We start from the raw sequence: 23056 nt of genomic DNA on the forward strand, positions 1-23056 counted from the left end.
GTACTGGTGATAACTGTATAATAGTTGGGGTCCAACCCTTAAAGGGAACCTGTCGCCAGGATTTTGTGTATAGAGCTGAGGACATGGGTTGCTAGATCACCGCTAGCACATCCGCAATACCCAGTCCCCATAGCTCTGTGTGCTTTTATTGTGTAGAAAAACCGATTTGATAGATATGCAAATTAACCTGAAATGAATCGGAGCTTGAAAATATGACTCTTCTCTGGTCACACAAGTAGGATATTACTCTTTTATGTTAATTTGCATATGTATCAAATCTTATTTATTTATTTTTTTACACAATAAAAGCACACAGAGCTATGGGGACTGGGTATTGCGGATGTGCTAGCGGCCATCTAGCAACCCATGTCCTCAGCTCTATACCCCAAATCCCGGTGACAGGTTCCCTTTAACCATCACTTGCATGGGGACCCGCCTTGTCTCCTTAATGAAATGGCCATGGTGAGATGGAATTGATCAGAACAGTGCCTGAGCATGCTGCTGCCAGTGCTCAAGGTTTAATTAATCTAACATTTGTCACCTGAGCTGTGGATTGGTCACAAATGTTATTATTTAGTGACCAAAAACATTGCTGTACACATATGGCAGATTTAAAGTACTAAAAGATGGTACCTGCTAAGTAGATGAGTGGATACTGTAAACAGCAATTATGTGCTGTTTTACACAGCAGGCATGTGCTGGCAGAGTCTGTGATTGGAGTCGATACTGGAGTCAAATGTTCCCATTGACAAGTGGCTCCAAAACCACTCTCCCCAATGATATTGTGGGAGCTCTTCAGTTACTGTAGCAGCCGAGAGCTTTCTGAAAGCTTTCAGGTCTACCATAGTAAGGTTCCTATTGAGCCCTCAGGCTCGATAAAAACATGGGTATTTTGCCACAGACTGCAGTGGTACACTATTGTAGTCTATGGCAGTGGTCCTCAACGCCAGTCCTCAGGGCCCACCTGCTGGTCATGTTTTCAGGATTGCCTTAGTATTGGGCAGCTGATATAATTAGTGTCCATCCATCAGGATTTACCACAGGTATTTATTCTGTGGGGTACTCCTAAATTCTGACCGGCAAGTGGGCCCTGAGGACTGGAGTTGGGGAGCCTTGGTCTATGGTATATGCAAACTAGAGATTACATGTTCAAACTTCAAATGTGGGATGAAAAAAGTGGGGAAAAAATTGAGAAAATCAAAATCACCGAATCACATTTTTTATTTTTATTTTTTGGTTGATTTGCCTTTAAAAAAATAAATAAAAAATGCTCATGGTATTGATAAAAAACTAAAGATTGCGCTGTATAGTAGAGCTTTGTAGACATGCCCTGTGACCTGTAGAGGTTAGTATGGAGTACTACTTTGAATGATGAGACCTGTGTTATTTATATGTAGGTGATATCAGTCATTGTAATTTAGCTTGTAAGATGAGATGACTGGCGAAAAATGATCTGTACAGAACAAGGTGTGGTGCCTATTATTAGGCTTAGTGGAAAACTGCAGGATTTTAGGGTTTAGAAGTAGATATTAACAAGGAAAAAAAATGTTTCCTTATTTTTTAGGAACATCACAAAAAATTCAGTAAAAATGTTTAATATAAAATGTAATTTAAATAGGTCATTTTCTGATGACACATTACCTTAAGGCCTCTTGCACACGACCGTATGGCTTTTTCAGTATTTTGCGGTTTGCAAAAAAAACGGATCCGCCAAAAATACGGATGACATCCGTGTGCATTCCGTTTTTTGCGGAACAGAACAGCTGTCCCCTTAGAACAGTACTATCCTTGTCCGTTATGCGGACAGTACTAGGACATGTTCGATCTTTGAACAGAAATACGGAAACGGAAGGCATAAGGAGGACCTCCCTTTTTTTTTTTTTGCAGATCCATAGTTCCTTATACAGGACGCAAGAAACGGAACATAAACAGGAAAAAAAAATGTTTGTGTGCAAGAGGCCTTAAGTTGAGGGTATTTTTGGGCGCAAAGCAAATATTACATTGAATTAAATGGTGTCATCTTTGTAATTTAAATCATGTTAAAATTCCTCTGACAGGATTTCCTTTATAGCATCTCTGGTAATTGTTGTAAAACTACAGAAACTAACAGGAGGTATAAGTGAAAACACTAGGTATTCATACGATTGAACGGTAAAAATTTGGAAACCTATTTAAAGGGGTTGTCTCATTTCTGCAAATGGTATTTATAATGTAGATAAAGTTAATACAAGGCACTTACTAATGTATTGTGATTGTCCGTATTAGTTCCTTTGCTGGCTGGATTCATTTTTTCTATCACATTTAATACATTGCTCGTTTCCATGGTTACGACAACCTAGTAATCCGGAAGCGGTGGCCGTGCCTGCACAATGTAGGAAAAAGCGATGGAACCGTGGGAATTTGCATAGGCCAGCCCTTCTTCTTTTTTTTTTTTTTTTTTTTTTTTTTACTCCTCTAAAAGCATGACTGGATTTCAAGGTGGTCATAACCATGAAAATGAGTAGTGTATAATGTGATGACAAAATGTATCTAACCAGCAAAGTAAGCAATATGGACAATCAAAATACATTAGTAAGTGCCTTGTATTACCTTTCTCTACATGAAAAATGCCACTTGCTGAATTAAGACAGCACCTTTTAACACCTGCTCGCACCTTGACATACAATTGTTGTGGTCCTCAAGATCTCAACAGACCTCAACACCTAAGTGATTTTACAGAAAGAGGCCCGGAGGTCTGCCATGAACAGGATTCTGGAAGGCCCCACCTAAAGCAGAGCCTCCTATGCTACCTGTCAGTATAACACTGACCAGTATAATTCAGAGCCATAAAGAACAAACGTATATAATTTAAATGATTGTCTAACATAACTGAAAAACTAAAGGGAATTTGTCGTGAGCTTAGATTATCATCTGCAGTACTATGTAAGTAGTACTGCAGATAAGGAGTCCAAATAACAATTATTTTATTTTTTACCCTTTCCCCTGCTCCTCAAAGCTGAAATACATAGTCCATCATAATGAAGAGAACTCCAATGGTTGTGCAGAGCAGTCCTGACAATATACACTGCCTGTCCCAAAAAAAAAAAGTTGCCACCAAAAAAAAGCCTTTAGCTTTGATTATGGCACACATTCACTGTGGCATTGTTTCGATAAGCTTCTGCAATGTCACAAGATTTATTTCCATCCAGTGTTGCATTAACTTTTCACCAAGATCTTGCATTGATGATAGTAGAGTCTGACTGCTGCGCAAAGCCTTCTCCAGCACATCCCAAAGATTCTCTATGGGGTTAAGGTCTGGACTCTGTGGTGGCCAATCCATGTGTGAAAATGATGTCTCGTGCTCCCTTCACAATTTGAGCCCGATGAATCCTGGCATTGTCATCTTGGAATATGCCTGAGCCATCAGGGAAGAAAAAATCCATTGATGGAATAACCTGGTCATTCAGTATGTTCAGATAGTCAGCTGACCTCCTTCTTGGAGCACATACTATTGCTGAACCTAGCAGCAACACCAGATCATAGCACTGCCCCCACAGGCTTGTACAGTAGGCACTAGGCATGATGGGTGCATCACTTCATCTGCCTCTCTTCTTAGGGTCCATTCACACATCCATGTGTGTTTTACGGATCCGCAAAACACAGACAGCGGCAATGTGCGTTCCGCATTTTGCGGACAAGAATAGGACTTATATTTTTTTCATGGATTGGGGCCGCACGTCGCGCGGCCCCATAGAAATTTATGGGTCCGCAATTCCGTTCCGCATTTTGATGTGTGAATGGAGCCTTACCATGATGCGCCCATCACTCTGGAAGATGGTAAATCTTGACTCATCAGACCACATGACCTTCTTTCATTGCTCCAGAGTCCAATCTTTATGCTCCCTAGCAAATTGAAGCCTTTTTTTCTGGTTTGCCTCACTGATTAGTGGTTTTCTTACGGCTACACAGTTGTTCAATCAAATCCCTTTTTAGGATTTTTTCCCGCCACATTTCTTCCTCGAATGCGATGGGTCCCCACTATCCTTCCAGTTTTTAATAATGCGTTGGGCGCAGTTCTTAACCCAATTTTAGTAGTTTCTGCAATCTCCTTAGATGTTTTCTCTGCTTGATGCATGCCAATGATTTGACCCTTCTCAAACAGACTAACATCGTTTCCACGACCACGATATGTGTCCTTCGAAACGGTTGTTTAAGAAATGAGAAGCAACTCATTGCACCAGTTGGGGTTAAATTACTTGTTGCCAGCTGAAAGATAATCGGAGGCTCGTAACTATTTGCTTAGTTAAATCCAGGTGGCGATTTTATTTTATTTTTTTGGACAGGCAGTGTATTTCAGTGCAGCTTTGAGCGCTGACAGTAGGAGATCGGGAAGCAGTAGGAAAATAAGAAAAATAGCGGTCTCTCAATAGGCATCTCCTTCTCCCTGGCTGTGCCGCGATTCAATCACAGCGTAGAGCGTCACAGCCAGGGAGAAAACAAATCGCCTTCTCCCTGGCTGTGACGCTCTCCGCATAGACCCACAGCTAATTGTTGTGACCAGCAATAATGCAAATCGCGGTCATTAAAGCCTTTTAGATGCTGTGATCAAGTGAGATCACCGCATCTAAACTGTGATATACTCGGAAGCGCAAGCTTCTTACCGGCATCCTCTGTAGCCAATGAGGATGCCGGTAATTGGTTCCAATGCACTCGGCCTTGCTGAGGCAGACTGCATTGAAGCTGCAATTCTTATTTTGGCCACCAGGTGGCAGGCAAATATATAAGAAATGAGCAATAGTCAGTAATTGCATTTTAAAAATCCATAAATATTTCAAAATAAAAAATGGATTTTGTACACTCAAATACGAGCTTTAAAATCATCACAAAAAAGACAGAAAACTGTTAAATATATAAAAAAAAGTTTAAATCGCCCCCTTTCTGTATTATATAAAAAATAAATAATAATGCATAAATAACAAAAAATATAGACATCATGGGTATCACCGCGACCGAAAATGCTCGTAATATTCAAATATAAAAATATTTTTCTAATACGGCAAATGGGGTAAACGTCAAATAAAGTCAAAATAGACAATTTACGATTTTGTTTTTTTATTGCTTCTCTTACCCAAAGCAATGTGATCAAAAAGGAAGGGCCTTATCTGCCTATCCTGTTTGACCTTCCTTATTACAAAAAGTCACACACACTCCAAAATGGTATCAATAAACACTACAGATTTTCCTAGAGTACAGTGCTGTGTTAAAAAAAATATTATAGTTGACATTTATTTTTAAACGATTTGGACATAAAAACTCTATATGTATGGGGTATTGTTGTAATCATACTGATACAGAGAATAAAGGTCATGGGTCAGTTTTTCCGCAAACGTAACGCCAAAAACCCGTAAAACTGTAGTAATTACGCTTCCCACTACATTTATATGCCATAATAAATGGTGACATTAGAAAGTACAACTTATCCCGCAAAAAATAAGCCCCCATACAGCTATGTGAAAGATAATATAAAGAAGTTGTGGCTCAAGGAAGATGGGGAAGAAAAATGAAAACACAAAAAGAAAAACCCTCCGGTATCCTAAGGACACATGCCTGGAATCTGATCGTGTGAATCAGATCTTGTGGTTTGGTGCTGAAAAAAATATATTAGTCTCCATGCATTCTGTAGACAAGCATAAGAAGATTTTCCAAAATGTCATTAGGGAATGTTTCTGTTCAGTTTTGCTTAGATCTTTTTGATTTTGTATGAAGCGAGATTTAGGGGTTTTGCTGAACGAACTGTAAACATAGTATTTAAAGGGTTTTCCAGTTGTTAAAAGTAGCCTATTAGATCGGTGGAAGTCCTACCGCTAGGATCTACGCTGATCCCAAGAACGGGTACCCCGTACCCCTCGACGCCGTCAAAATGTACAGCGTGGCCTGTCGAGTATGTTCACTGCCACTCCATTCATCTCTAGAGGAGTTCCGGAGACAGCCGAGTACAGTTTGCATTACCAACCGGCCTCTCCGTTCATTTTGGAGGGCTCTGAGAGGTATAAGGTACATGATCAATGGGAATCCCAGCGGTAGAACCCCCACCAATCTAAGAGTCCATTCATACGTCCGCAAAATGGGTCCTCATCCATTCTGCAATTTTGTGGAACAGGTGCGGACCCATTCATTTTCAATGGGGCCGGAATGTACTGTCCGAATCCGCACTTGCGTTCCGCAAGAAAAAATAGAACATGTCCTATTCTTGTCCGCAATTGCGAATAAGGCATTTTCTATGAGATTGCCAGCTATGTGCAGTCTGCAAAACACATATAGATGTGTGAATGGACCCTAATAGCTGTCCTTCTGTCCTGTGGATAGAGGATAAAAGGACAGCCAGAATATCCCTTTAATGATGATTGATCTGTCTCAGTCTTTATTATAGTTTTACTGATAAACTTACTTTTAGAGGACATCTGTCATTTGTTGCCCATAGTTTACCATTCACAGCACAGATTTAATGTTTACAGAATATCAAATGAAAGCTGTGATTTGGTTGCTATGGACAGCAAAGACAGTTTTTCTTTATGACAGTTTCATTAAGGCCTCTTTCACACGGGCGTGTGTGCGGCAGCGGATCGTGGACCCATTCACTTGAATCGGTCCACGATCCGGCCGTTCCGCAAAAAGATAGGACATGTTCTATCTTTTTGCGGAACGGAAGTACGGGACAAAACCCTACGGAAGCACTCCGTAGGGTTCCGTTCTGTGCTTCCTTTCCGCACCATTCCGCATCTCCCGATTTCCGGACCCATTGAAGTGAATGGGTTCGCATCCGTGATGTGGCATGCCCACGGAACTGCACCCGTGTATTGCAGATTTGCAAATGCGGTCCGCAATACGGCAACAGGGTGCACAATACGGCCTTAAGAGGGTGTCCCAGTTCCTATATTGATTACCTATAGCAGACGGAGTTTAACCGCTCCTTCCCAGTGAAGTGAATGGGACGGCGTATATGTCATTACGCCTGCTCACCGCTCCGATGGCGAGCAGGTAATCGGTGAAGAGAATGCAGCGCTGTTTTCTCTTTAAACAGTTGAACTGCCGTGAGGCAGACCCCCGACGATCTGATATTGATGACCTATCCTGAGGATAGGTCAATATAGGATACTGGACAACCCCTTTAAAGTCCCACATTTGTCCCTTTTGATTCTGTTCGCTTCCTCGAAGTGGAATAATAAGCCTCCATGAATTCAGTGAAGATATTTTTCTGTAAGCAGTGAATAATATTTGTATTCTTTGTTAATCATTCTTTGCTTTCTACACCGGACAAATTTTGTAATGATTAATTTTCCACCCCAAGATCCACATCAAACACTGCTTCATACAAGCATCCTACTGATTCTAATGGGGATCCACACCATTGTTCATATGGTGCAGATTTGAAATCCACAGTAAGAGGAAGAAAAATTCCATTCTCTCCACAGTTTGTGTGTGGATACTGTGGTCATACATTGATTATCCCCATTGAAAGGGGCTAAATGGGCATGTGGATCCGCAACATGTACAAATTAAAGTCTGCTTCAGAAATAGGAGGTTCTGCCCCAAATGTTTGGGTGATTGTAGGGGCTTGTGTCGCTGTGTAGACAGCCTGGGATGTGGTGGCTAATGTCCCCAGGACCGTGTTTTTGTGAATAAAGTCATAGTCCATTAATGGTACCAAAAAGGCACTGCTACAACTATGTCTGTGACCTCACTCTGTCCTCCACAGAAGATTAGCAAGATGTAGGAGGCAGATAGAAACTGGTATGGTTGCACGGACCATCTATGCAGGTTTTGTTGTAGTCAGTAAATAAGTAACATGATGGGGTATTGCTTCGTGCCTCAAAGGGATATTCCCATCTCAGACAATGGGGGCATAATCACTGCACCGCACCCATCTCTGAAACAAATCCGGCCGTATTTTCAGAATCCCTATGGAAATGAATGGGAGTGCACCATGCTTGCGTGGCCATATGCCCCCATTGTCTGGGATGGGAAAAACCCCTTTAATTAAAGGTAGATGCAAAGGTGTAAAAAAGTGAATTAGCCAGCTGGGTGCTGTCAAATCTTTTTTTAAAGGAGTTGTCTGGCAGTATTTAAAAATCTCAGTATCTCAGTTCCCTTCTTTCAGCAGTGCAGGTCTGGATCCCAGGGTTTCCCACATAACCACTCAGCCAGTTACTGGTCCGTGTACTTGTACATGACTACTGAGGCAATTGATTGAATGACTGAGTGGTCACTCACTTGATGGATGTGGGGTCACCACTTCCAGTCCTGTCTGGGGACCAGCAGCACTGCAACAGAGGGACCCATTTTTTTTTTTTTCTTTTATAAGCCTGTCTGCTCTGCCGAGAATTCTAAAAACCATTGGACAACCCCTTTTTAATATGGCATTTTTTTAAATTCTCTTTGCCACGCGCCTTTTAAATCTACTTTTGTATTCCCTTTTGTTTTTGTCAAAATATATAGGCCTCTGCATTTTAACTAAGAATTTGTTTTGTGTATCTGGTAACATACAGACGTTCTTTCTCTGGTAGTACAGCTTCACACTGTCCTGCTATTGCTTAGTACCTGAACTTGCAATCAGCAAGACCATAAGAATGTATGATGTGACTCTGCACGCCTTAAGCATGAGATGTTTTGCATGCAAGCAAGTAGTGTTGCACTCTTCTAAACTACCATCAGTTTTTCATTGATAAATATAATTGCCATTGTTCCTTGGGAAGTGTAGAAGTCTTGCATTTGTGATATGCATGTCTTCTCTTCCAAAGGTTTAGTAATGATAACCCCTTTACTAACTGGCTCATTTTATGCAATTGCAAGTCCCTTTACAGAGGACCAGATTGCCGTAGCTGGCTCTGTTTCCTAAAAGTACTGTGGAAAATGACTTCAGCCTAGCACCTAAGGGTGCTTTTACACAGGCCAGTTATCAGGAACGTAAGATTGTAGGAGCGTTTGCTCATGATAATTGGCCTGTGTAAATGTGCCGCCGACACGCAAAGATGCGGAATAGCAGTTTATTACGAGTATGTGCATGGCACCCTCACCCATGTATTTTTCCTGCGTAAAACTTTGCTAGGTATATTTTTGCATTGTGAGTGAAGCACTTTATGCATTCATCTTCCTAGCCCACTTGTCACATCATTTAGGATTTCCTGCTGTGAAGGCAGCATGCACCTGTATATTAATAGAAGCAACGGGATGGATTCTCTTAAAGGGCATCTGTCAGCAGATTTGTACCTATGAAACTAGCTGACATGTTTCATGTGCGCTTAGCAGCTGAAGGCATCTGTGTTGGTCCGATGTTCATATGTGCACCCATTGCTGAGAAAAATGGTGTTTTAATATATGCAAATGAGCTTCTAGGAGCAACGGGGGCGTTGCCGTTACACCTAGAGGCTCTGCTTTTCCTCCAATGGCTGCGACCTCTATCCATCAAGTTCCCAACAAAATAATGGACCCATCACTATAGTAACATAGAGTCCCCATAATACAAGTTACTTAGACAGAAACTTGATATTGTAAAGAAACAAGACGTTACAAAAATAATGCTAAATAACTACTTAACATCCTACCTGCCTCCCTCCCCCCTTGCTTGATCCTGCAGAGAGATAATTACATAATTTTTATTTATTAATCATATCTCAAAAAGGCAATTTCAATAAGAACTGATAATAAAGAGAGTATGTGACCGTCCCCAGTAGACCGCTTGTGTTAAGGTAAGTGGCCCAGTAGGGATAGTTGCCCTCTTATGCAATCTCTTATCAGTGCTAATAAAGCCAAATTCCCAGCTTCCAACCAGCCCCTCCATATTGACAGGAATTTGTTTGGACGTTTTCTCTTGACATAGACCCCTCTTTCGAGGAGTAAAACTGTATTCCTGTATGGAAACTATATATTCCTGTGAGTTGGGTGGATTTTCCCGTATCCAATGTTTAGCAATTAAAAACCTCGCCTGAAACTGCGTTCTGTGCATACATGGGGACGTTTTTCCCCTATTCCTGGAGATTTCAGTATACCCAATACGCAGACTCCGGGATCATTCGGTAATCTGAGTCGTTACGGCTATGATTTCACGTATACCTTCCCAATATTTTCCCAATTTTTGGCAATTCCACACCATATGAAGCAATGTTGCTTCTGTTGCTCCACAGCGAGGGCAAGTGGAGTCTGGTCGTGCGCCTATTTTAAATAGAAATTTTGGGGTTCTATACACTCTGTGTATTAGATATAGCTGCGACAGCCTCTGAGATTTGTTCAGTGTAAGACTAGTAGTTAAAGCCAGAACGTCATTCCATTGTTCTTGAGATATTGTCCCCATATCCTCTTCCCATTTTCAATGGGGTTGAGGGGGCATTGGCGTCAAGTATAAATTTATATCGTCGGGATATCGGGCCTTTGGCGGACCTGCCCTCCAGTAACTGTTTCACCACAGGAGGAGAGACAGCAATTACTATACCCCTTGGAAATTGTGGCTGCGCCCTCTTCACTTTGACAGGACCAGGCAGGTGTGATGTTTTCACTGCCTTCTCCTGTCAAAATGCAGAGGGAGCTGAGCCTCTAGGTGTAATGGTAACGCCCCCATTGCTCCTAGAGGCTCATTTGCATATACTATACATTTTTTCTCAGCAATGCGGGCACATGTGAACATGGGACCAGTGCAGATGCAACAGGTCAGCCAGTTTCATAGGTACCAACCTAATGACAGATGCCATTTTAAATGTGGTGTGAAATAGAGTTGGACGTTTTTATCCTAGTCTGAAAACTATAAAGCAAACCCATTTCAGTAAAATACAGATGACTGTGCATTATCCTTTAACAATAAGCCACAGGACGTCTTGAGAATTAAAGTTCCTGACTCTTTTGGAAAGGGTTCATTCTCTCACAGCCTGTTCCTGCTTCTAAGACCATTGCGACCTGCCACGCATTTGCTGGAAGCCATTGTATCCTAAGACAGTGGAATGACCATGCAGCCATAGTTACCTTTGCATGTCCATCCCCAATAAACATTGAAAAGACGTAGAATTTAAACCTTACTTTCTTGTGCTCTTAATGCTATACACTCGGACAGAGGTCAGAACGCTTTCAGGTAAGCAAAGCTGGCATTTCATGCCCCTGAAAACAAATGGAAATGCCAACACGCACTTTTAACTGGAGACATAAAAACAGTGCCTTTTCTTTGTCAAAAATTGTGCAAGTTTTCCATATTTTGTGTGCTTTTAATGGGCCCATGTGGTTTTTATTTGATTGCGTTAGTCTACTTTCCAATACACTGGGTATCCACTCCCTAAAGGTCAATGTGAGGTTACCACATAAAGTTTTTTTTTCTATCTTGCAGTATATATATTTTTTTTCTCTATTTTAAGATCCACGTAAACATTCCTGGCCAAAATCCAGGGGGAGCTTTTGCCATTTTGTGCTGTACAAGGAAAACAAGGACACGATGGATGCCATTAATGTGCTCTCCAAATTTTTAAGGTCTGTGCTTTTATTTTTTATTTTTCAACCATTTTCCAACGGATTTGAATGTTTGAAGTTTTAGCCACTAAATGGACAAAACTGTATCCCCTTACAGGGGCCCATACTGTCCCTTTTACGGATTTGGTGGTTAAAGCTTAGAATATATGGTATCTGAGATTTTACATGTTAGTGAGTCTGCTTGCATATTTCTCGATGCAGGGCTGCTGATAGCTATAGGTAGGGCAGGAGGTAATGCACAACCATAGTGCTGAAAAAATAAAATTTGGATCCCACTTGCGCCGCTCCCGCAAGTGCACTGGCGGTGTGCCCGCAAGCTGCAATGCTTCACGCTCCGTGTATAAGCCGCTCCACAGCTCCTCCCATCTGCTGTGAGGGATGGCTGTGGTACCTCTCATACATGGAGCCTGAAGCCTGGCAGCCTATGGGCTCTCTTTCGGTCTACACTTGATTTTTTTTTTAGCATTAAAGTCAGGGATAGAGTTGTGTAATAACTCCTGTCCCCTGCCCTCTACCGAGAGCTGTCAGCAGTTTTGCTTTTATAAGCATTGTAATAAACCTATTAAAAAGTGCAGATGGTAGTTTCATTACAATTCGTATGTGACTGTGAGGCCATATTTATTGCAACATGATCTGTACCAGTAGAGTAAAATGAAAGTCTTATGTGCTATCACATTGTTCCATTTTGCTGCAGGGTTAAACCCAACATATTTTCTTACATGGGGACCAAGGACAAAAGAGCTATCACTGTTCAAGCAATTGCTGTTCTTAAGTAAGTAGTTGAGGCACCTTAATGTACTACTACATCAAAGTGGTTGTGTGGGAACAGCGGCAGACTCTAGCTGCACAGTCACCAGCTGCACTCCCGCCTCAATCGGCAAGATTGGAGAGAATCGGGTGACGTGTACCCAAGAATGATACCTAGAAAATGACCATTGCAGGGCAAAAACTAAAAGTAGCTTATGGTGACATAGAAAGGTGCAAGAAAAGAACTATTTTCTTTGTTGAAAGGATTGGCCAGGTGACATGACAGTGTAATTGATCATACAAATCCAGTTATGCTACAGCCCTCTGCAGAGAGATCCCTCAGCACTTACCGTATATTCCTGCGTATAAGACTACTTTTTAACACATGAAAATCTTCTCAAAAGTCGGGGGTCGTCTTATACGCCGGGTATGGCGGGCGCTGCAGTGCCGGGACGCCCGAATTATCAACAGAGAGAGCCCGGGCTATTGCCTTGTATCCCCAGCAGCCGAGAGCTGCGATGTAACCCATGGCATATGCCCCCCTTGCGCTGTACCTTGTATACCGCCCCCCCTGCGCTGTACCTTTGTATGCCTCCCCCTGCTCTGTACCTTGTATGCTCCTTGTACCGCCATCCTCCCGGCCGCTCGCATCTCGCTCCTACGCATGTGCGAGATTTCATGCGGCGAGCGTGGATACACGGGATCCTCACGGCCGCTCGCATCTCGCTCCTGCGCATGTGCGAGATCTCCATGTGGCGTATCTAAGTGCGGCGCAGATGTGCATATGTGAATGTGAATATGAAGAATAACATAACAAAAACATGTTCAGGGTATAGGTGGCACATGTTTAGGGTCTGGGAGGCAGGGAGGGAGGACAAGGAAGGTGGTGGGATGCAGGGATGGTGGTGATACCATGGGATGGCGGTGGTACCTAGGGATGGTGGTGGGATGCAGGGATGGCAGTGGTAACTAGGGATGGTGGTGGAATGCAGGGATAGCAGTGGTACCCAGGGATGGTGGTGGGATTCAGGGATGGCAGAGGTACCCAGGGATGGTGGTGGGATGCAGTAATGTACTGCTGTGTGTTGAAAAAGGGGTAGTCTTATACGGCGAGTATATCCCAAACTCTATATTTTCAGTGTAAAAGTTGGGGGTCGTCTTATACGCCCAGTCGTCTTATACGCCGGCATATACGGTAAATGGACTCGTATTATAATATGATATTGAATAGTGCATGCAATATATTTCTTTTACAGAATAACAGCACAGAGACTGGCCCATTTAAACAAATGTTTAATGAACTTCAAATTGGGAAACTTTACATACCAGAAGAATCAACTGAAATTGGGTGAACTTCAAGGCAATCATTTCACAGTTGTTTTAAGGTTAGCTATTCCATGAATGTCTGGTTGATATTTTTAGTTTTTTTTCCACTTGGTTTTGAGCTGTTGAATTTAACCCCAACAGGCTGCGCCTTATGGAGTACACTCAAGACCGTCTTGGGGCCTACACCAGGTCCCAGCCAGCCTATACACACATCGGCACCCTGCGATCGCCTTTGTGGGGTGCCGATGGGAGACAGAGAGAGTCTGCTCCCTTTGTCAACCCTTACATGTGGCGGGTGCCATTGCCGGTCTGAGCTTGTTAGAGCAGTACCAGCTCTCTGCTGCACGGGGGACCCGTGTAGTGCTTAGACTGGGCCGCCGTGAAAAGGTGTATTGGTAGTGACTAAGGGGTTAAACTTGGCATGTCCTGGTAGTTGTGAGCACAGTGACGAAGTGGAATGACAGCAAGAGGTGCACAAAGGCAAATCTCTACATGGACAAATAATCTGATAAGAAGAATGGAGTGTCTTTAAATTTAAGATAGTGTATTGCGTAGCGTTCGTATTGCAGACAAGAATAGTCATTTCTAGTAATGGGAGTGAGATTAAGCATAATAGGTGTCTGTATTTTGCAGATCTGTGGTTTGGGGGGCACAATAGTAAAACACAACCATGAGTTTAAATATTTAACTTGTTTTGGCAGAAATATTACAGGAACACAAGAACAAGTGGAACAAGCCATGTCCTCTCTCGGTGATATTGGATTCATAAATTATTATGGTATGCAAAGGTTTGGAACTACTGCTGTTCCTACTTACCAGGTGGGAAGGTAAGTTACAACATTTGCTACCTACATATTTTGCTTTAGAAACTGCAGTGCTGAGCTTTTTTGTGTTGTTAATTTTTTTTAGGGCAATTCTTCAGAGTAACTGGAATGAAATGATAGATCTGATCCTGAAACCAAGGCCTGGAGGTATGAGCAAGCATTTTTAAACTGTAATCTTAACCCCTTAGGGACACAGCCTTTTTACACCTTAGGACCAGGCCATTTTTTGAAAATCTGACCAGTGTCACTTTAAGTGCTGATAACTTTAAAACGCTTTGACTTATCCAGGCCATTCTGAGATTGTTTTTTCGTCACATATTGTACTTCATGACACTGGTAAAATAAAGTTAAAAAAAAAATTTTTTTTTGCATAAAAAAAAGTCAAATTTACCAAAAATTGGGAAAAATTTGCAAATTTCAAAGTTTCAGTTTCTCTACTTCTGTAATACATAGTAATACCCCCAAAAATTGTGATGACTTAACATTCCCCATATGTCTACTTCATGTTTGAATTATTTTGGGAATGATATTTTATTTTTTGGGGATGTTACAAGGCTTAGAAGTTTAGAAGCAAATCTTGAAATTTTTCAGAAATTTACAAAAACCCAATTTTTAGGGACCACTACAGCTCTGAAGTCACTTTGCGAGGCTTACATAATAGAAACCACCCAAAAATGACCCCATTCTATAAACTACACCCCTCAAGGTATTCAAAACTGATTTTACAAACTTTGTTAACCCTTTAGGTGTTGCACAAGAGTTATTGGCAAATGGGGATGAAATTTGAGAATTTCATTTTATTGCCTAATTTTCCATTTTAACCCATTTTTTCCACTAACAAAGCAAGGGTTAACAGCCAGACAAGACTGTATCTTTATTGCCCTGACTCTGCAGTTTACAGAAACACCCCATATGTGGCCGTAAACTACTGTACGGCCACACAGCGGGGCGTAGAGTGAAAGGTGCGCCGTATGGTTTTTGGAAGCCAGATTTTGCTGGACTGGTTTTTTGACACCATGTCCCATTTGAAGCCCCCTGATGCACCCCTAGAGTAGAAACTCCATAAAAGTGACCCCATCTAAGAAACTACACCCCTCAAGGTATTCAAAACTGATTTTACAAACTTTGTTAACCCTTTAGGTGTTGCACAAGAGTTATTGGCAAATGGGGATGAAATTTGAGAATTTCATTTTTTTGCCTAATTTTCCATTTTAACCCATTTTTTTCCACTAACAAAGCAAGGGTTAACAGCCAAACAAGACTGTATCTTTATTGCCCTGACTCTGCCGTTTACAGAAACACGCCATATGTGGCCGTAAACTACTGTACGGCCACACAGCGGGGCGTAGAGTGAAAGGTGCGCCGTTTGGTTTTTGGAAGGCATGTTTTGCTGGACAGTTTTTTTGACACCATGTCCCATTTGAAGCCCCCTGATGCACCCCTAGAGTAGAAACTCCATAAAAGTGACCCCATCTAAGAAACTACACCCCTCAAGGTATTCAAAACTGATTTTACAAACTTTGTTAACCCTTTAGGTGTTGCACAAGATTTAATAGAAAATAGAGATACAATTTCAAAATTTCACTTTTTTGGCAGATTTTCCATTTTAATATTTTTTTCCAGTTACAAAGCAAGGGTTAACAGCCAAACAAAACTCATTATTTCTGGCCCTGATTCTGTAGTTTACAGAAACACCCCATATGTGGTCGTAAACTGCTGTACGGGCACACGGCAGGGCGCAGAAGGAAAGGAATGCCATACGGTTTTTGGAAGGCAGATTTTGCTGGACTGTTTTTTTTGACACCATGTCCCATTTGAAGCCCCCCTGATGCACCCCTAGAGTAGAAACTCCAAAAAAGTGACCCCATTTTAGAAACTACGGGATAGGGTGGCAGTTTTGTTGGTACAAGTTTAGGGTACATATGATTTTTGGTTGCTCTATATTACACTTTTTGTGCGGCAAGGTAACAAGAAATTGCTTTTTTGGCACCGTTTTTTTTTTTTTTGTTATTTACACCATTCATCTGACAGGTTAGATCATGTGGTAATTTTATAGAGCAGGTTGTCACGGACGCGGTGATACCCAATATGTATACAATTTTTTTTATTTATGTACGTTTTACACAATAATTTCATTTTTAAAACAAAAAAAATGTTTTAGTGTCTCCATAGTCTAAGAGCCATAGTTTTTTTAATTTTTGGGCGATTATCTTAAGTAGGGTCTCATTTTTTGTGGGATGAGATGACGGTTTGATTGGCACTATTATGGGGTGCACATGACTTTTTGATTGCTTGCTATTACACTTTTTGTGACGGAAGATGACAAAAAATGGCTTTTTTTACACCGTTTTTATTTTTATTTTTTTATGGTGGTCATCTGAGGGGTTAGGTCATGTGATATTTTTATAGAGCCGGTGAATACGGACGCGGCGATACCTAATATGTATACTTTTTTTTTATTTATGTAAGTTTTACACAATGATTTCATTTTTGAAACAAAAGAAATCATGTTTTAGTGTTTCCATAGTGTAAGAGCCATAACTTTTTCAGTTTTTGGGCGATTATCTTGGGTAGGGTATGATTTTTGCGGGATGAGATAACGGTTTGATTGTTACAATTTTGGCATAGATGCGACTTTTTTGATCACTTTTATTACCTTTTTTGGGAAGTAAGGTGGGCAAAATTCCAATTTCATCATAGTTTTTAATTTTTTATTTTTATGGCGTTCACCGTTCGGGTAAAGTAACATTACCGTTTTATAGATCAGGTCGTTACGGACGCGGCGATACCAAACATGTGTAGGGAATTTTATTTTTTTCATTTTTAATCAGTGATAAATGTGTTTTTTGATTTTTACTTTATTTTTCACTTTTTTCACTTTTTTTTGACCCAGACCCACTTGGTTCTTGAAGATCCAGTGGGTCTGATGTCTACATAATACAGTACAGTACAATATATAGTACTATACTGTATTTTACACTTTGTCTGAACAGATCTATGCCTTTCAGCACAGATCTGTTCAGCACCATGGACAGCAGGACGCCTGAGCAGGCGTCCTGTTGCCATGGGAACCTTCCCCGTCTGCTCAGTAGTGGCCAGAACTGCGCAGACGGGGAAGGGTAAGGACGGGGCTTGGGGGGGCTGCCTGGGAGCTCTCTCCCTCTCCATTCGGGGGACTGCAAAGGCACAGCAGCCCCCCGATGGGAGAGGGAGGGAGCTCCCTCTTACTGTTAACCTTTTCCATACAGCGGTCCGTACGGACCGCTGTATGGAAAGGGTTAAACGGCTGACATCGCATCACCGATGTCAGCCGTTTATACCAGGGTGCCAGCAATGTGCTGGCACCCTGGTATACCCACTAGACGCCAACGATTACGCAATGGGAGGCGGGCGGGGGATCGCGATCCCGCCTACCGCACCGCCCGCAACCCTCCCCCTGCACCTCCCACCGTGCTCGAAAACTCAGGGGTGCAGGGGGGAGGGATACTGGAAACAATTTTTAATCCTAAAGTTTCTGATCCCCGCGGTCAGGGACCGCGGGGATCAGAAATCGCAGCAAACCGCAGGTCTGAATTGACCTGCGGTTTGCCGCGATCGCCGACATGGGGGGGTCACGGGACCCCCCCGCGCATTTAGCCTAGGTGCCTGCTCAATGATTTGAGCAGGCACCGGGTTCCGATCACTGCCAGCCGCACGGCAGTGATCGAAAATGCACAGGGCGTACATGTACGCCCTTGTACGCCCTGTGTCCTTAAGGGGTTAAAGGGTTTACAGGTTTGGAAGAACATGTTTGATTTCCTTCAGAAACAAGGCAACACTTGTCATGTGTTGTCTGGTGGGGTAGCTACGTTCCACTGAAGTGATGGGGCTGAGCTACAATACCACACACAACCTGTGGAAAGGCGTATCCCTTTTTTTTGGAACAATACATCCATTTCTTTTTTCCTCTATATCCCTGGACAGCTCCTTCTATGGTTCCCCATTCCATAAAATTATTGATTGCATATCATAGGAATATGCAATCACTTCACAAACAATGGGACACCCATGATCTTGAAAATGAAGGGTCACGGATTCAGTGCTGTGGCTCCTTCACTGTAAAGCTGCGTCCCAGCCACCTGCTGAGCAGAAAACTACAGCACTGCACCGTTCAAGTGAATAGGAAAACCGCTGTGCAGGGAAAAACCATAAAGGGGCCGCCACACTGTAGACTGTTCATTCTCATGATCGTGGGGTGGGTATCCCAGAACACTCATGAAGTGACGGCATAGTCTAGTGACATCTTTTTATGATGCGGGAATAAGTATTTTGTGGTTACTGTATTCAATTTGTTTTAAAGATCACAAAGAAACTGTGCTCTCATGAGAAATCATGTGAATGTCTGTCTGGCTAACACTTAAACTTGCGGTATTACTGTCGTAATTTTCCAGTCATTTAAATATCAGCTTATCAATGGTATTTCGGCTGCTGCTACATGTGTTCATAACCAAAGTGACTATGCCACGTGATTAAACACAGTTGGCTCAGACACTACAATCTATGTGCAGTGCCAGATATTTACAGATTTGAAAATAAATTAAATTAGTTTTTTTTTCTTACAGAATTTAACCTTGCTACTGGTGACAATAATCAATTAAATTAGCAATGTATAGACACTAAGGCCCCCTTTACACAGGTGTCGCGGGTGAGGGGCGGATGTGATGCAGGTGCGTTCAGAGAAAATCGTGCGAGTAGGCACGCAATTTCAGTCAGTTTTGACTGCAATTGCATTCCGTTCAGTTTTAACCGCACGAGTGCAATGCGTTTTGCACGCATGTGAGAAAAAACTGAATGTGGTACCCAGACCTGAACCCGGACTTCTTCACTGAAGTTCGGGTTTGGTGTTCTGTAGATTTTATTATTTTCTATTATTTTTATTATACTTGGCATTCTGTAATAAAGAATGCTATTATTTTCAATTATAACCAAGTTATAATGGAGAATAATAGCATTCTTTAATACAGAATGCTAAGTATAATGTCAGTTGAGGGTTAAAAAATAATAAAAAAACATAACTTGCCTCGTGCAGCCGGCATTGTCGTCTTTGTTCTTCTTGAAGGACCTGCAAAAGGACCATCGCTGACGTCATGGCGCTCACCACGTGGTGAGCGTGGTGACGTCAGCGCAGGTCCTGCTGAATGAAGATAAAAGGTTCTTAGCTGCAGCAGAAAATACACTCTTCTTTAGCTGTCAACTTGATATAAATCTCGCAGGGCAATGAATGGGGAGATCTCTGGATGCACATGAGGTGCAGGGCTAGTTCTAGCTTTGTTAGAGATGTACTATATGACGTCTCATTCTCATTTTTTACCTTAGTGATGGATAAACCCTTTAAGTATTGTATTAAAGGTAGCTGATGCAGTTATTGGGGCGTTAGTCAGGATGAGTCTCCCGCCCATCTCCTTCTCTAACACCTCCCCTCTGCCTGCATCACATCGCCCCTTAGTGTCCTGATTTACATTACTTTAGAGCAGGGGTCAGCAACATCCAGCACTTTAGGTGTCATGAAACTACATCTCCTATCATGCACACTTGGCTGTTCTCTGAATTCCCACAGAAGTGAAAGGAGCAGGCTGGGAGTTGTAGTATCACAACAACTGGAGTGACAAAGGTTGCTGACCCCTGCTTTAGAGATTAGACAAAGCCAGGGTAGGAATAGCTGGAGAATGCACAGTACAAATGATTATTTAGCTGCATACAGGAGTTCTCTCTTGTCTGAGTTATAAGAAAACTCCTCCAGTGTCCCCAAATGTGATAAAATACCAAAAGAACATATACTCCCCACTTAGTCCCCCAGACTGTATAATCTGGTAATGCAGCAATCTTCCATCATCTGCTACTTGCACATTTACTGGCTGTATATTAAACAGATTTTCCCATGAACAATATCCTATTTGAATGTATAGGCCATGCATTTTATCTGTAGTAAGTTATTAGTTAAGCTACGTTCACAATGGCTTTCCGTTTGTGAGATCCGTTCCAAAACGGATCATTTCTTTTTTTTTTTTTTTTTTTTTTTTTTTTTTTTTTTTATAAAGGATCCGCTCAGAATGCATCAGTTTGCCTCCGTTCAGTCACCATTCTGCTTGCAGTGTTTTGGTGTCCGTCTGATGAAACTGAGCCAAATGGGTTTGTTCTGACACAATGTAAGTCAGTGAGGACAGATCCGTCCTCCATTGACTTTCAATGGTGTTCAAGACCATCCGTCTTGGCTACGTTACAGATAATATAAACTGATCCATTCTGAACAGATGCAGACATTTGTATTATCTGAAGAACGGATCCGTCTGTGAAGATCCATGACTGATCCGCACAAACGAGATTGTGAAAGTAACCATAGTCCTATTGGAAAGGCTGCATATGCTCATTAAAGGAAAGCTAGAGCGTGAGCACTGCAGTATACAGTTATTACAAGCGGAGTCCTGCGTAACGCTCTGCATAAGGAGGAGCCATAGGCAGCAGCACATACAGCCATGTGACTGCTCACTATAAGGGCCCTTGCACATGACCGTGTGCCCTCCAAGATATACGGTCTGTGAGCAGGCCATATGTCCCGGAGTGGCATTGATTGTGACCACGGGAGTACACAGCATCATATATTACTATGATGCTGTGCACGTCTGGCCACCCTCGGGCTATTGTCTATAAGTTATAGTCGGTAGTAGCGTAATCCATAATGTAATTCTTAGATAACCCGAACCTTGTACGCTGAACTTGAAAACACAAGTTGGCTCAACACCAGCTGAGGATATTTGGTATTATTTAACCCCTTAAGGACTCAGCCCTATTTCACCTTAAGGACTTGGCCATTTTTGCAAATCTGACCAGTGTCCCTTTAAGTGCTGATAACTTTAAAACACTTTTGACTTATCCAGGCCATTCTGAGATTATTTTTTTCGTCACATATTGTACTTTATGACACTGGTAAAATGAAGTAAAAAAAAAAATATAAACATTTTTTTGCATAAAAAAATACCTAATTTACCCTAAATTTGGAAAAATTAGCAAATTTCAAAGTTTGTTTCTCTACTTCTGTAATACATAGTACTACCCCCAAAAATTGTGATGACTTTACATTCCCCATATGTCTACTTCATGTTTGAATTATTTTGGGAATGATATTTTATTTTTTGGGGATGTTACAAGGCTTAGAAGTTTAGAAGCAAATCTTGAAATTTTTCAGAAATTTGCAAAAACCAAATTTTTAGGGACCACTACTGGTCTGAAGTCACTTTGTGAGGCTTACATGATTAGAAACCGCCCAAAAATGACCCCATTCTATAAACTACACCCCTCAAGGTATTCAAAACTGATTTTACAAACTTTGTTAGCCCTTTAGGTGTTGCACAAGAGTTATTGACAAATGGGGATGAAATTTGAGAATTTCATTTTTTTGCCTAATTTTCCATTTTAACCCATTTTTTTCACTAACAAAGCAAGGGTTAACAGCCAAACAAGATTGTATCTTTATTGCCCTGACTCTGCCGTTTACAGAAACACCCCATATGTGTCCGTAAACTACTGTACGGCCACACAGCGGGGCGTAGAGGGAAATGTGCGCCGTATGGTTTTTGGAAGCCAGATTTTGCTGGACTGTTTTTTTGACACCATGTCCCATTTGAAGCCCCCCTGATGCACCCCTAGAGTAGAAACGCCATAAAAGTGACCCCATCTAAGAAACTACACTCCTCAAGGTATTCAAAACTGATTTTACAAACTTTGTTAACCCTTTAGGTGTTGCACAAGATTTTATGGAAAATAGAGATAAAATTTCAAAATTTCACTTTTTTGGCAGATTTTTCATTTTAATATTTTTTTTCCAGTCACAAAGCAAGGGTTAACAGCCAAACAAAACTCATTATTTATGGCCCTGATTCTGTAGTTTACAGAAACACCCCATATGTGGTCGTAAACTGCTGTACGGGCACACGGCAGGGCGCAGAAGGAAAGGAATGCCATACGGTTTTTGGAAGGCAGATTTTGCTGGACTGTTTTTTTTGACACCATGTCCCATTTGAAGCCCCCCTGATGCACCCCTAGAGTAGAAACTCCAAAAAAGTGACCCCATTTTAGAAACTACGGGATAGGGTGTCAGGTTTTTTTGGTACTAGTTTAGGGTACATATGATTTTTGGTTGCTCTATATTATACTTTTTGTGCGGCAAGGTAACAAGAAATAGCCTTTTTGGCACTTTTTTTGTTTTGTTGTTTACAACATGCATCTGACAGGTAAGATCATGTGGTAATTTTATAGAGCAGGTTGTCACGGATGTGGCGATACCTAATATGTATACAATTTTTTTATTTATGTAAGTTTTACACAATGATTTCATTTTTAAAACAAAAAAAATGTTTTAATGTCTCCATAGTCTAAGAGCCATTGTTTTTTTCAGTTTTTGGGCGATTATCTTAAGTAGGGTCTAATTTTTTGCGGGATGAGATGACTATTTGGCACTATTTTGGGGTATATATGACTTTTTAATCGCTTGCTATTACACTTTTTGTGACGCAAGATGACAATAAATTGATTTTTTTTCAGAGTTTTTATTTTTTTACGGTGGTCACCTGAGGGGTTAGGTCATAATATTTTTATAGAGCCGGTCGATACGGACGCGTCGATACCTAATATGTACACTT

At 41.6% G+C, this 23056-nt stretch overlaps 1 protein-coding gene across 4 annotated transcripts in view; it reads left to right on the top strand.

Annotated features, from left to right (window-relative positions):
• Nucleotides 1-23056, top strand: part of PUS7 (pseudouridine synthase 7) — a 73493-nt gene that overhangs the window by 28922 nt on the left and 21515 nt on the right. For all 4 annotated transcript variants that reach the window (XM_044280175.1, XM_044280174.1, XM_044280176.1 and 1 more), the window contains 5 exons: nucleotides 11373-11484; nucleotides 12179-12256; nucleotides 13488-13616; nucleotides 14259-14384; nucleotides 14467-14528. In XM_044280175.1, the coding sequence (XP_044136110.1) occupies nucleotides 11373-11484; nucleotides 12179-12256; nucleotides 13488-13616; nucleotides 14259-14384; nucleotides 14467-14528 (507 nt within the window). The remainder of the gene's footprint in view (nucleotides 1-11372; nucleotides 11485-12178; nucleotides 12257-13487; nucleotides 13617-14258; nucleotides 14385-14466; nucleotides 14529-23056) is intronic.

Source organism: Bufo gargarizans, chromosome 2 (genome assembly GCF_014858855.1).
Source record: "Bufo gargarizans isolate SCDJY-AF-19 chromosome 2, ASM1485885v1, whole genome shotgun sequence".
In the NCBI taxonomy this organism is placed as follows: domain Eukaryota; kingdom Metazoa; phylum Chordata; class Amphibia; order Anura; family Bufonidae; genus Bufo; species Bufo gargarizans.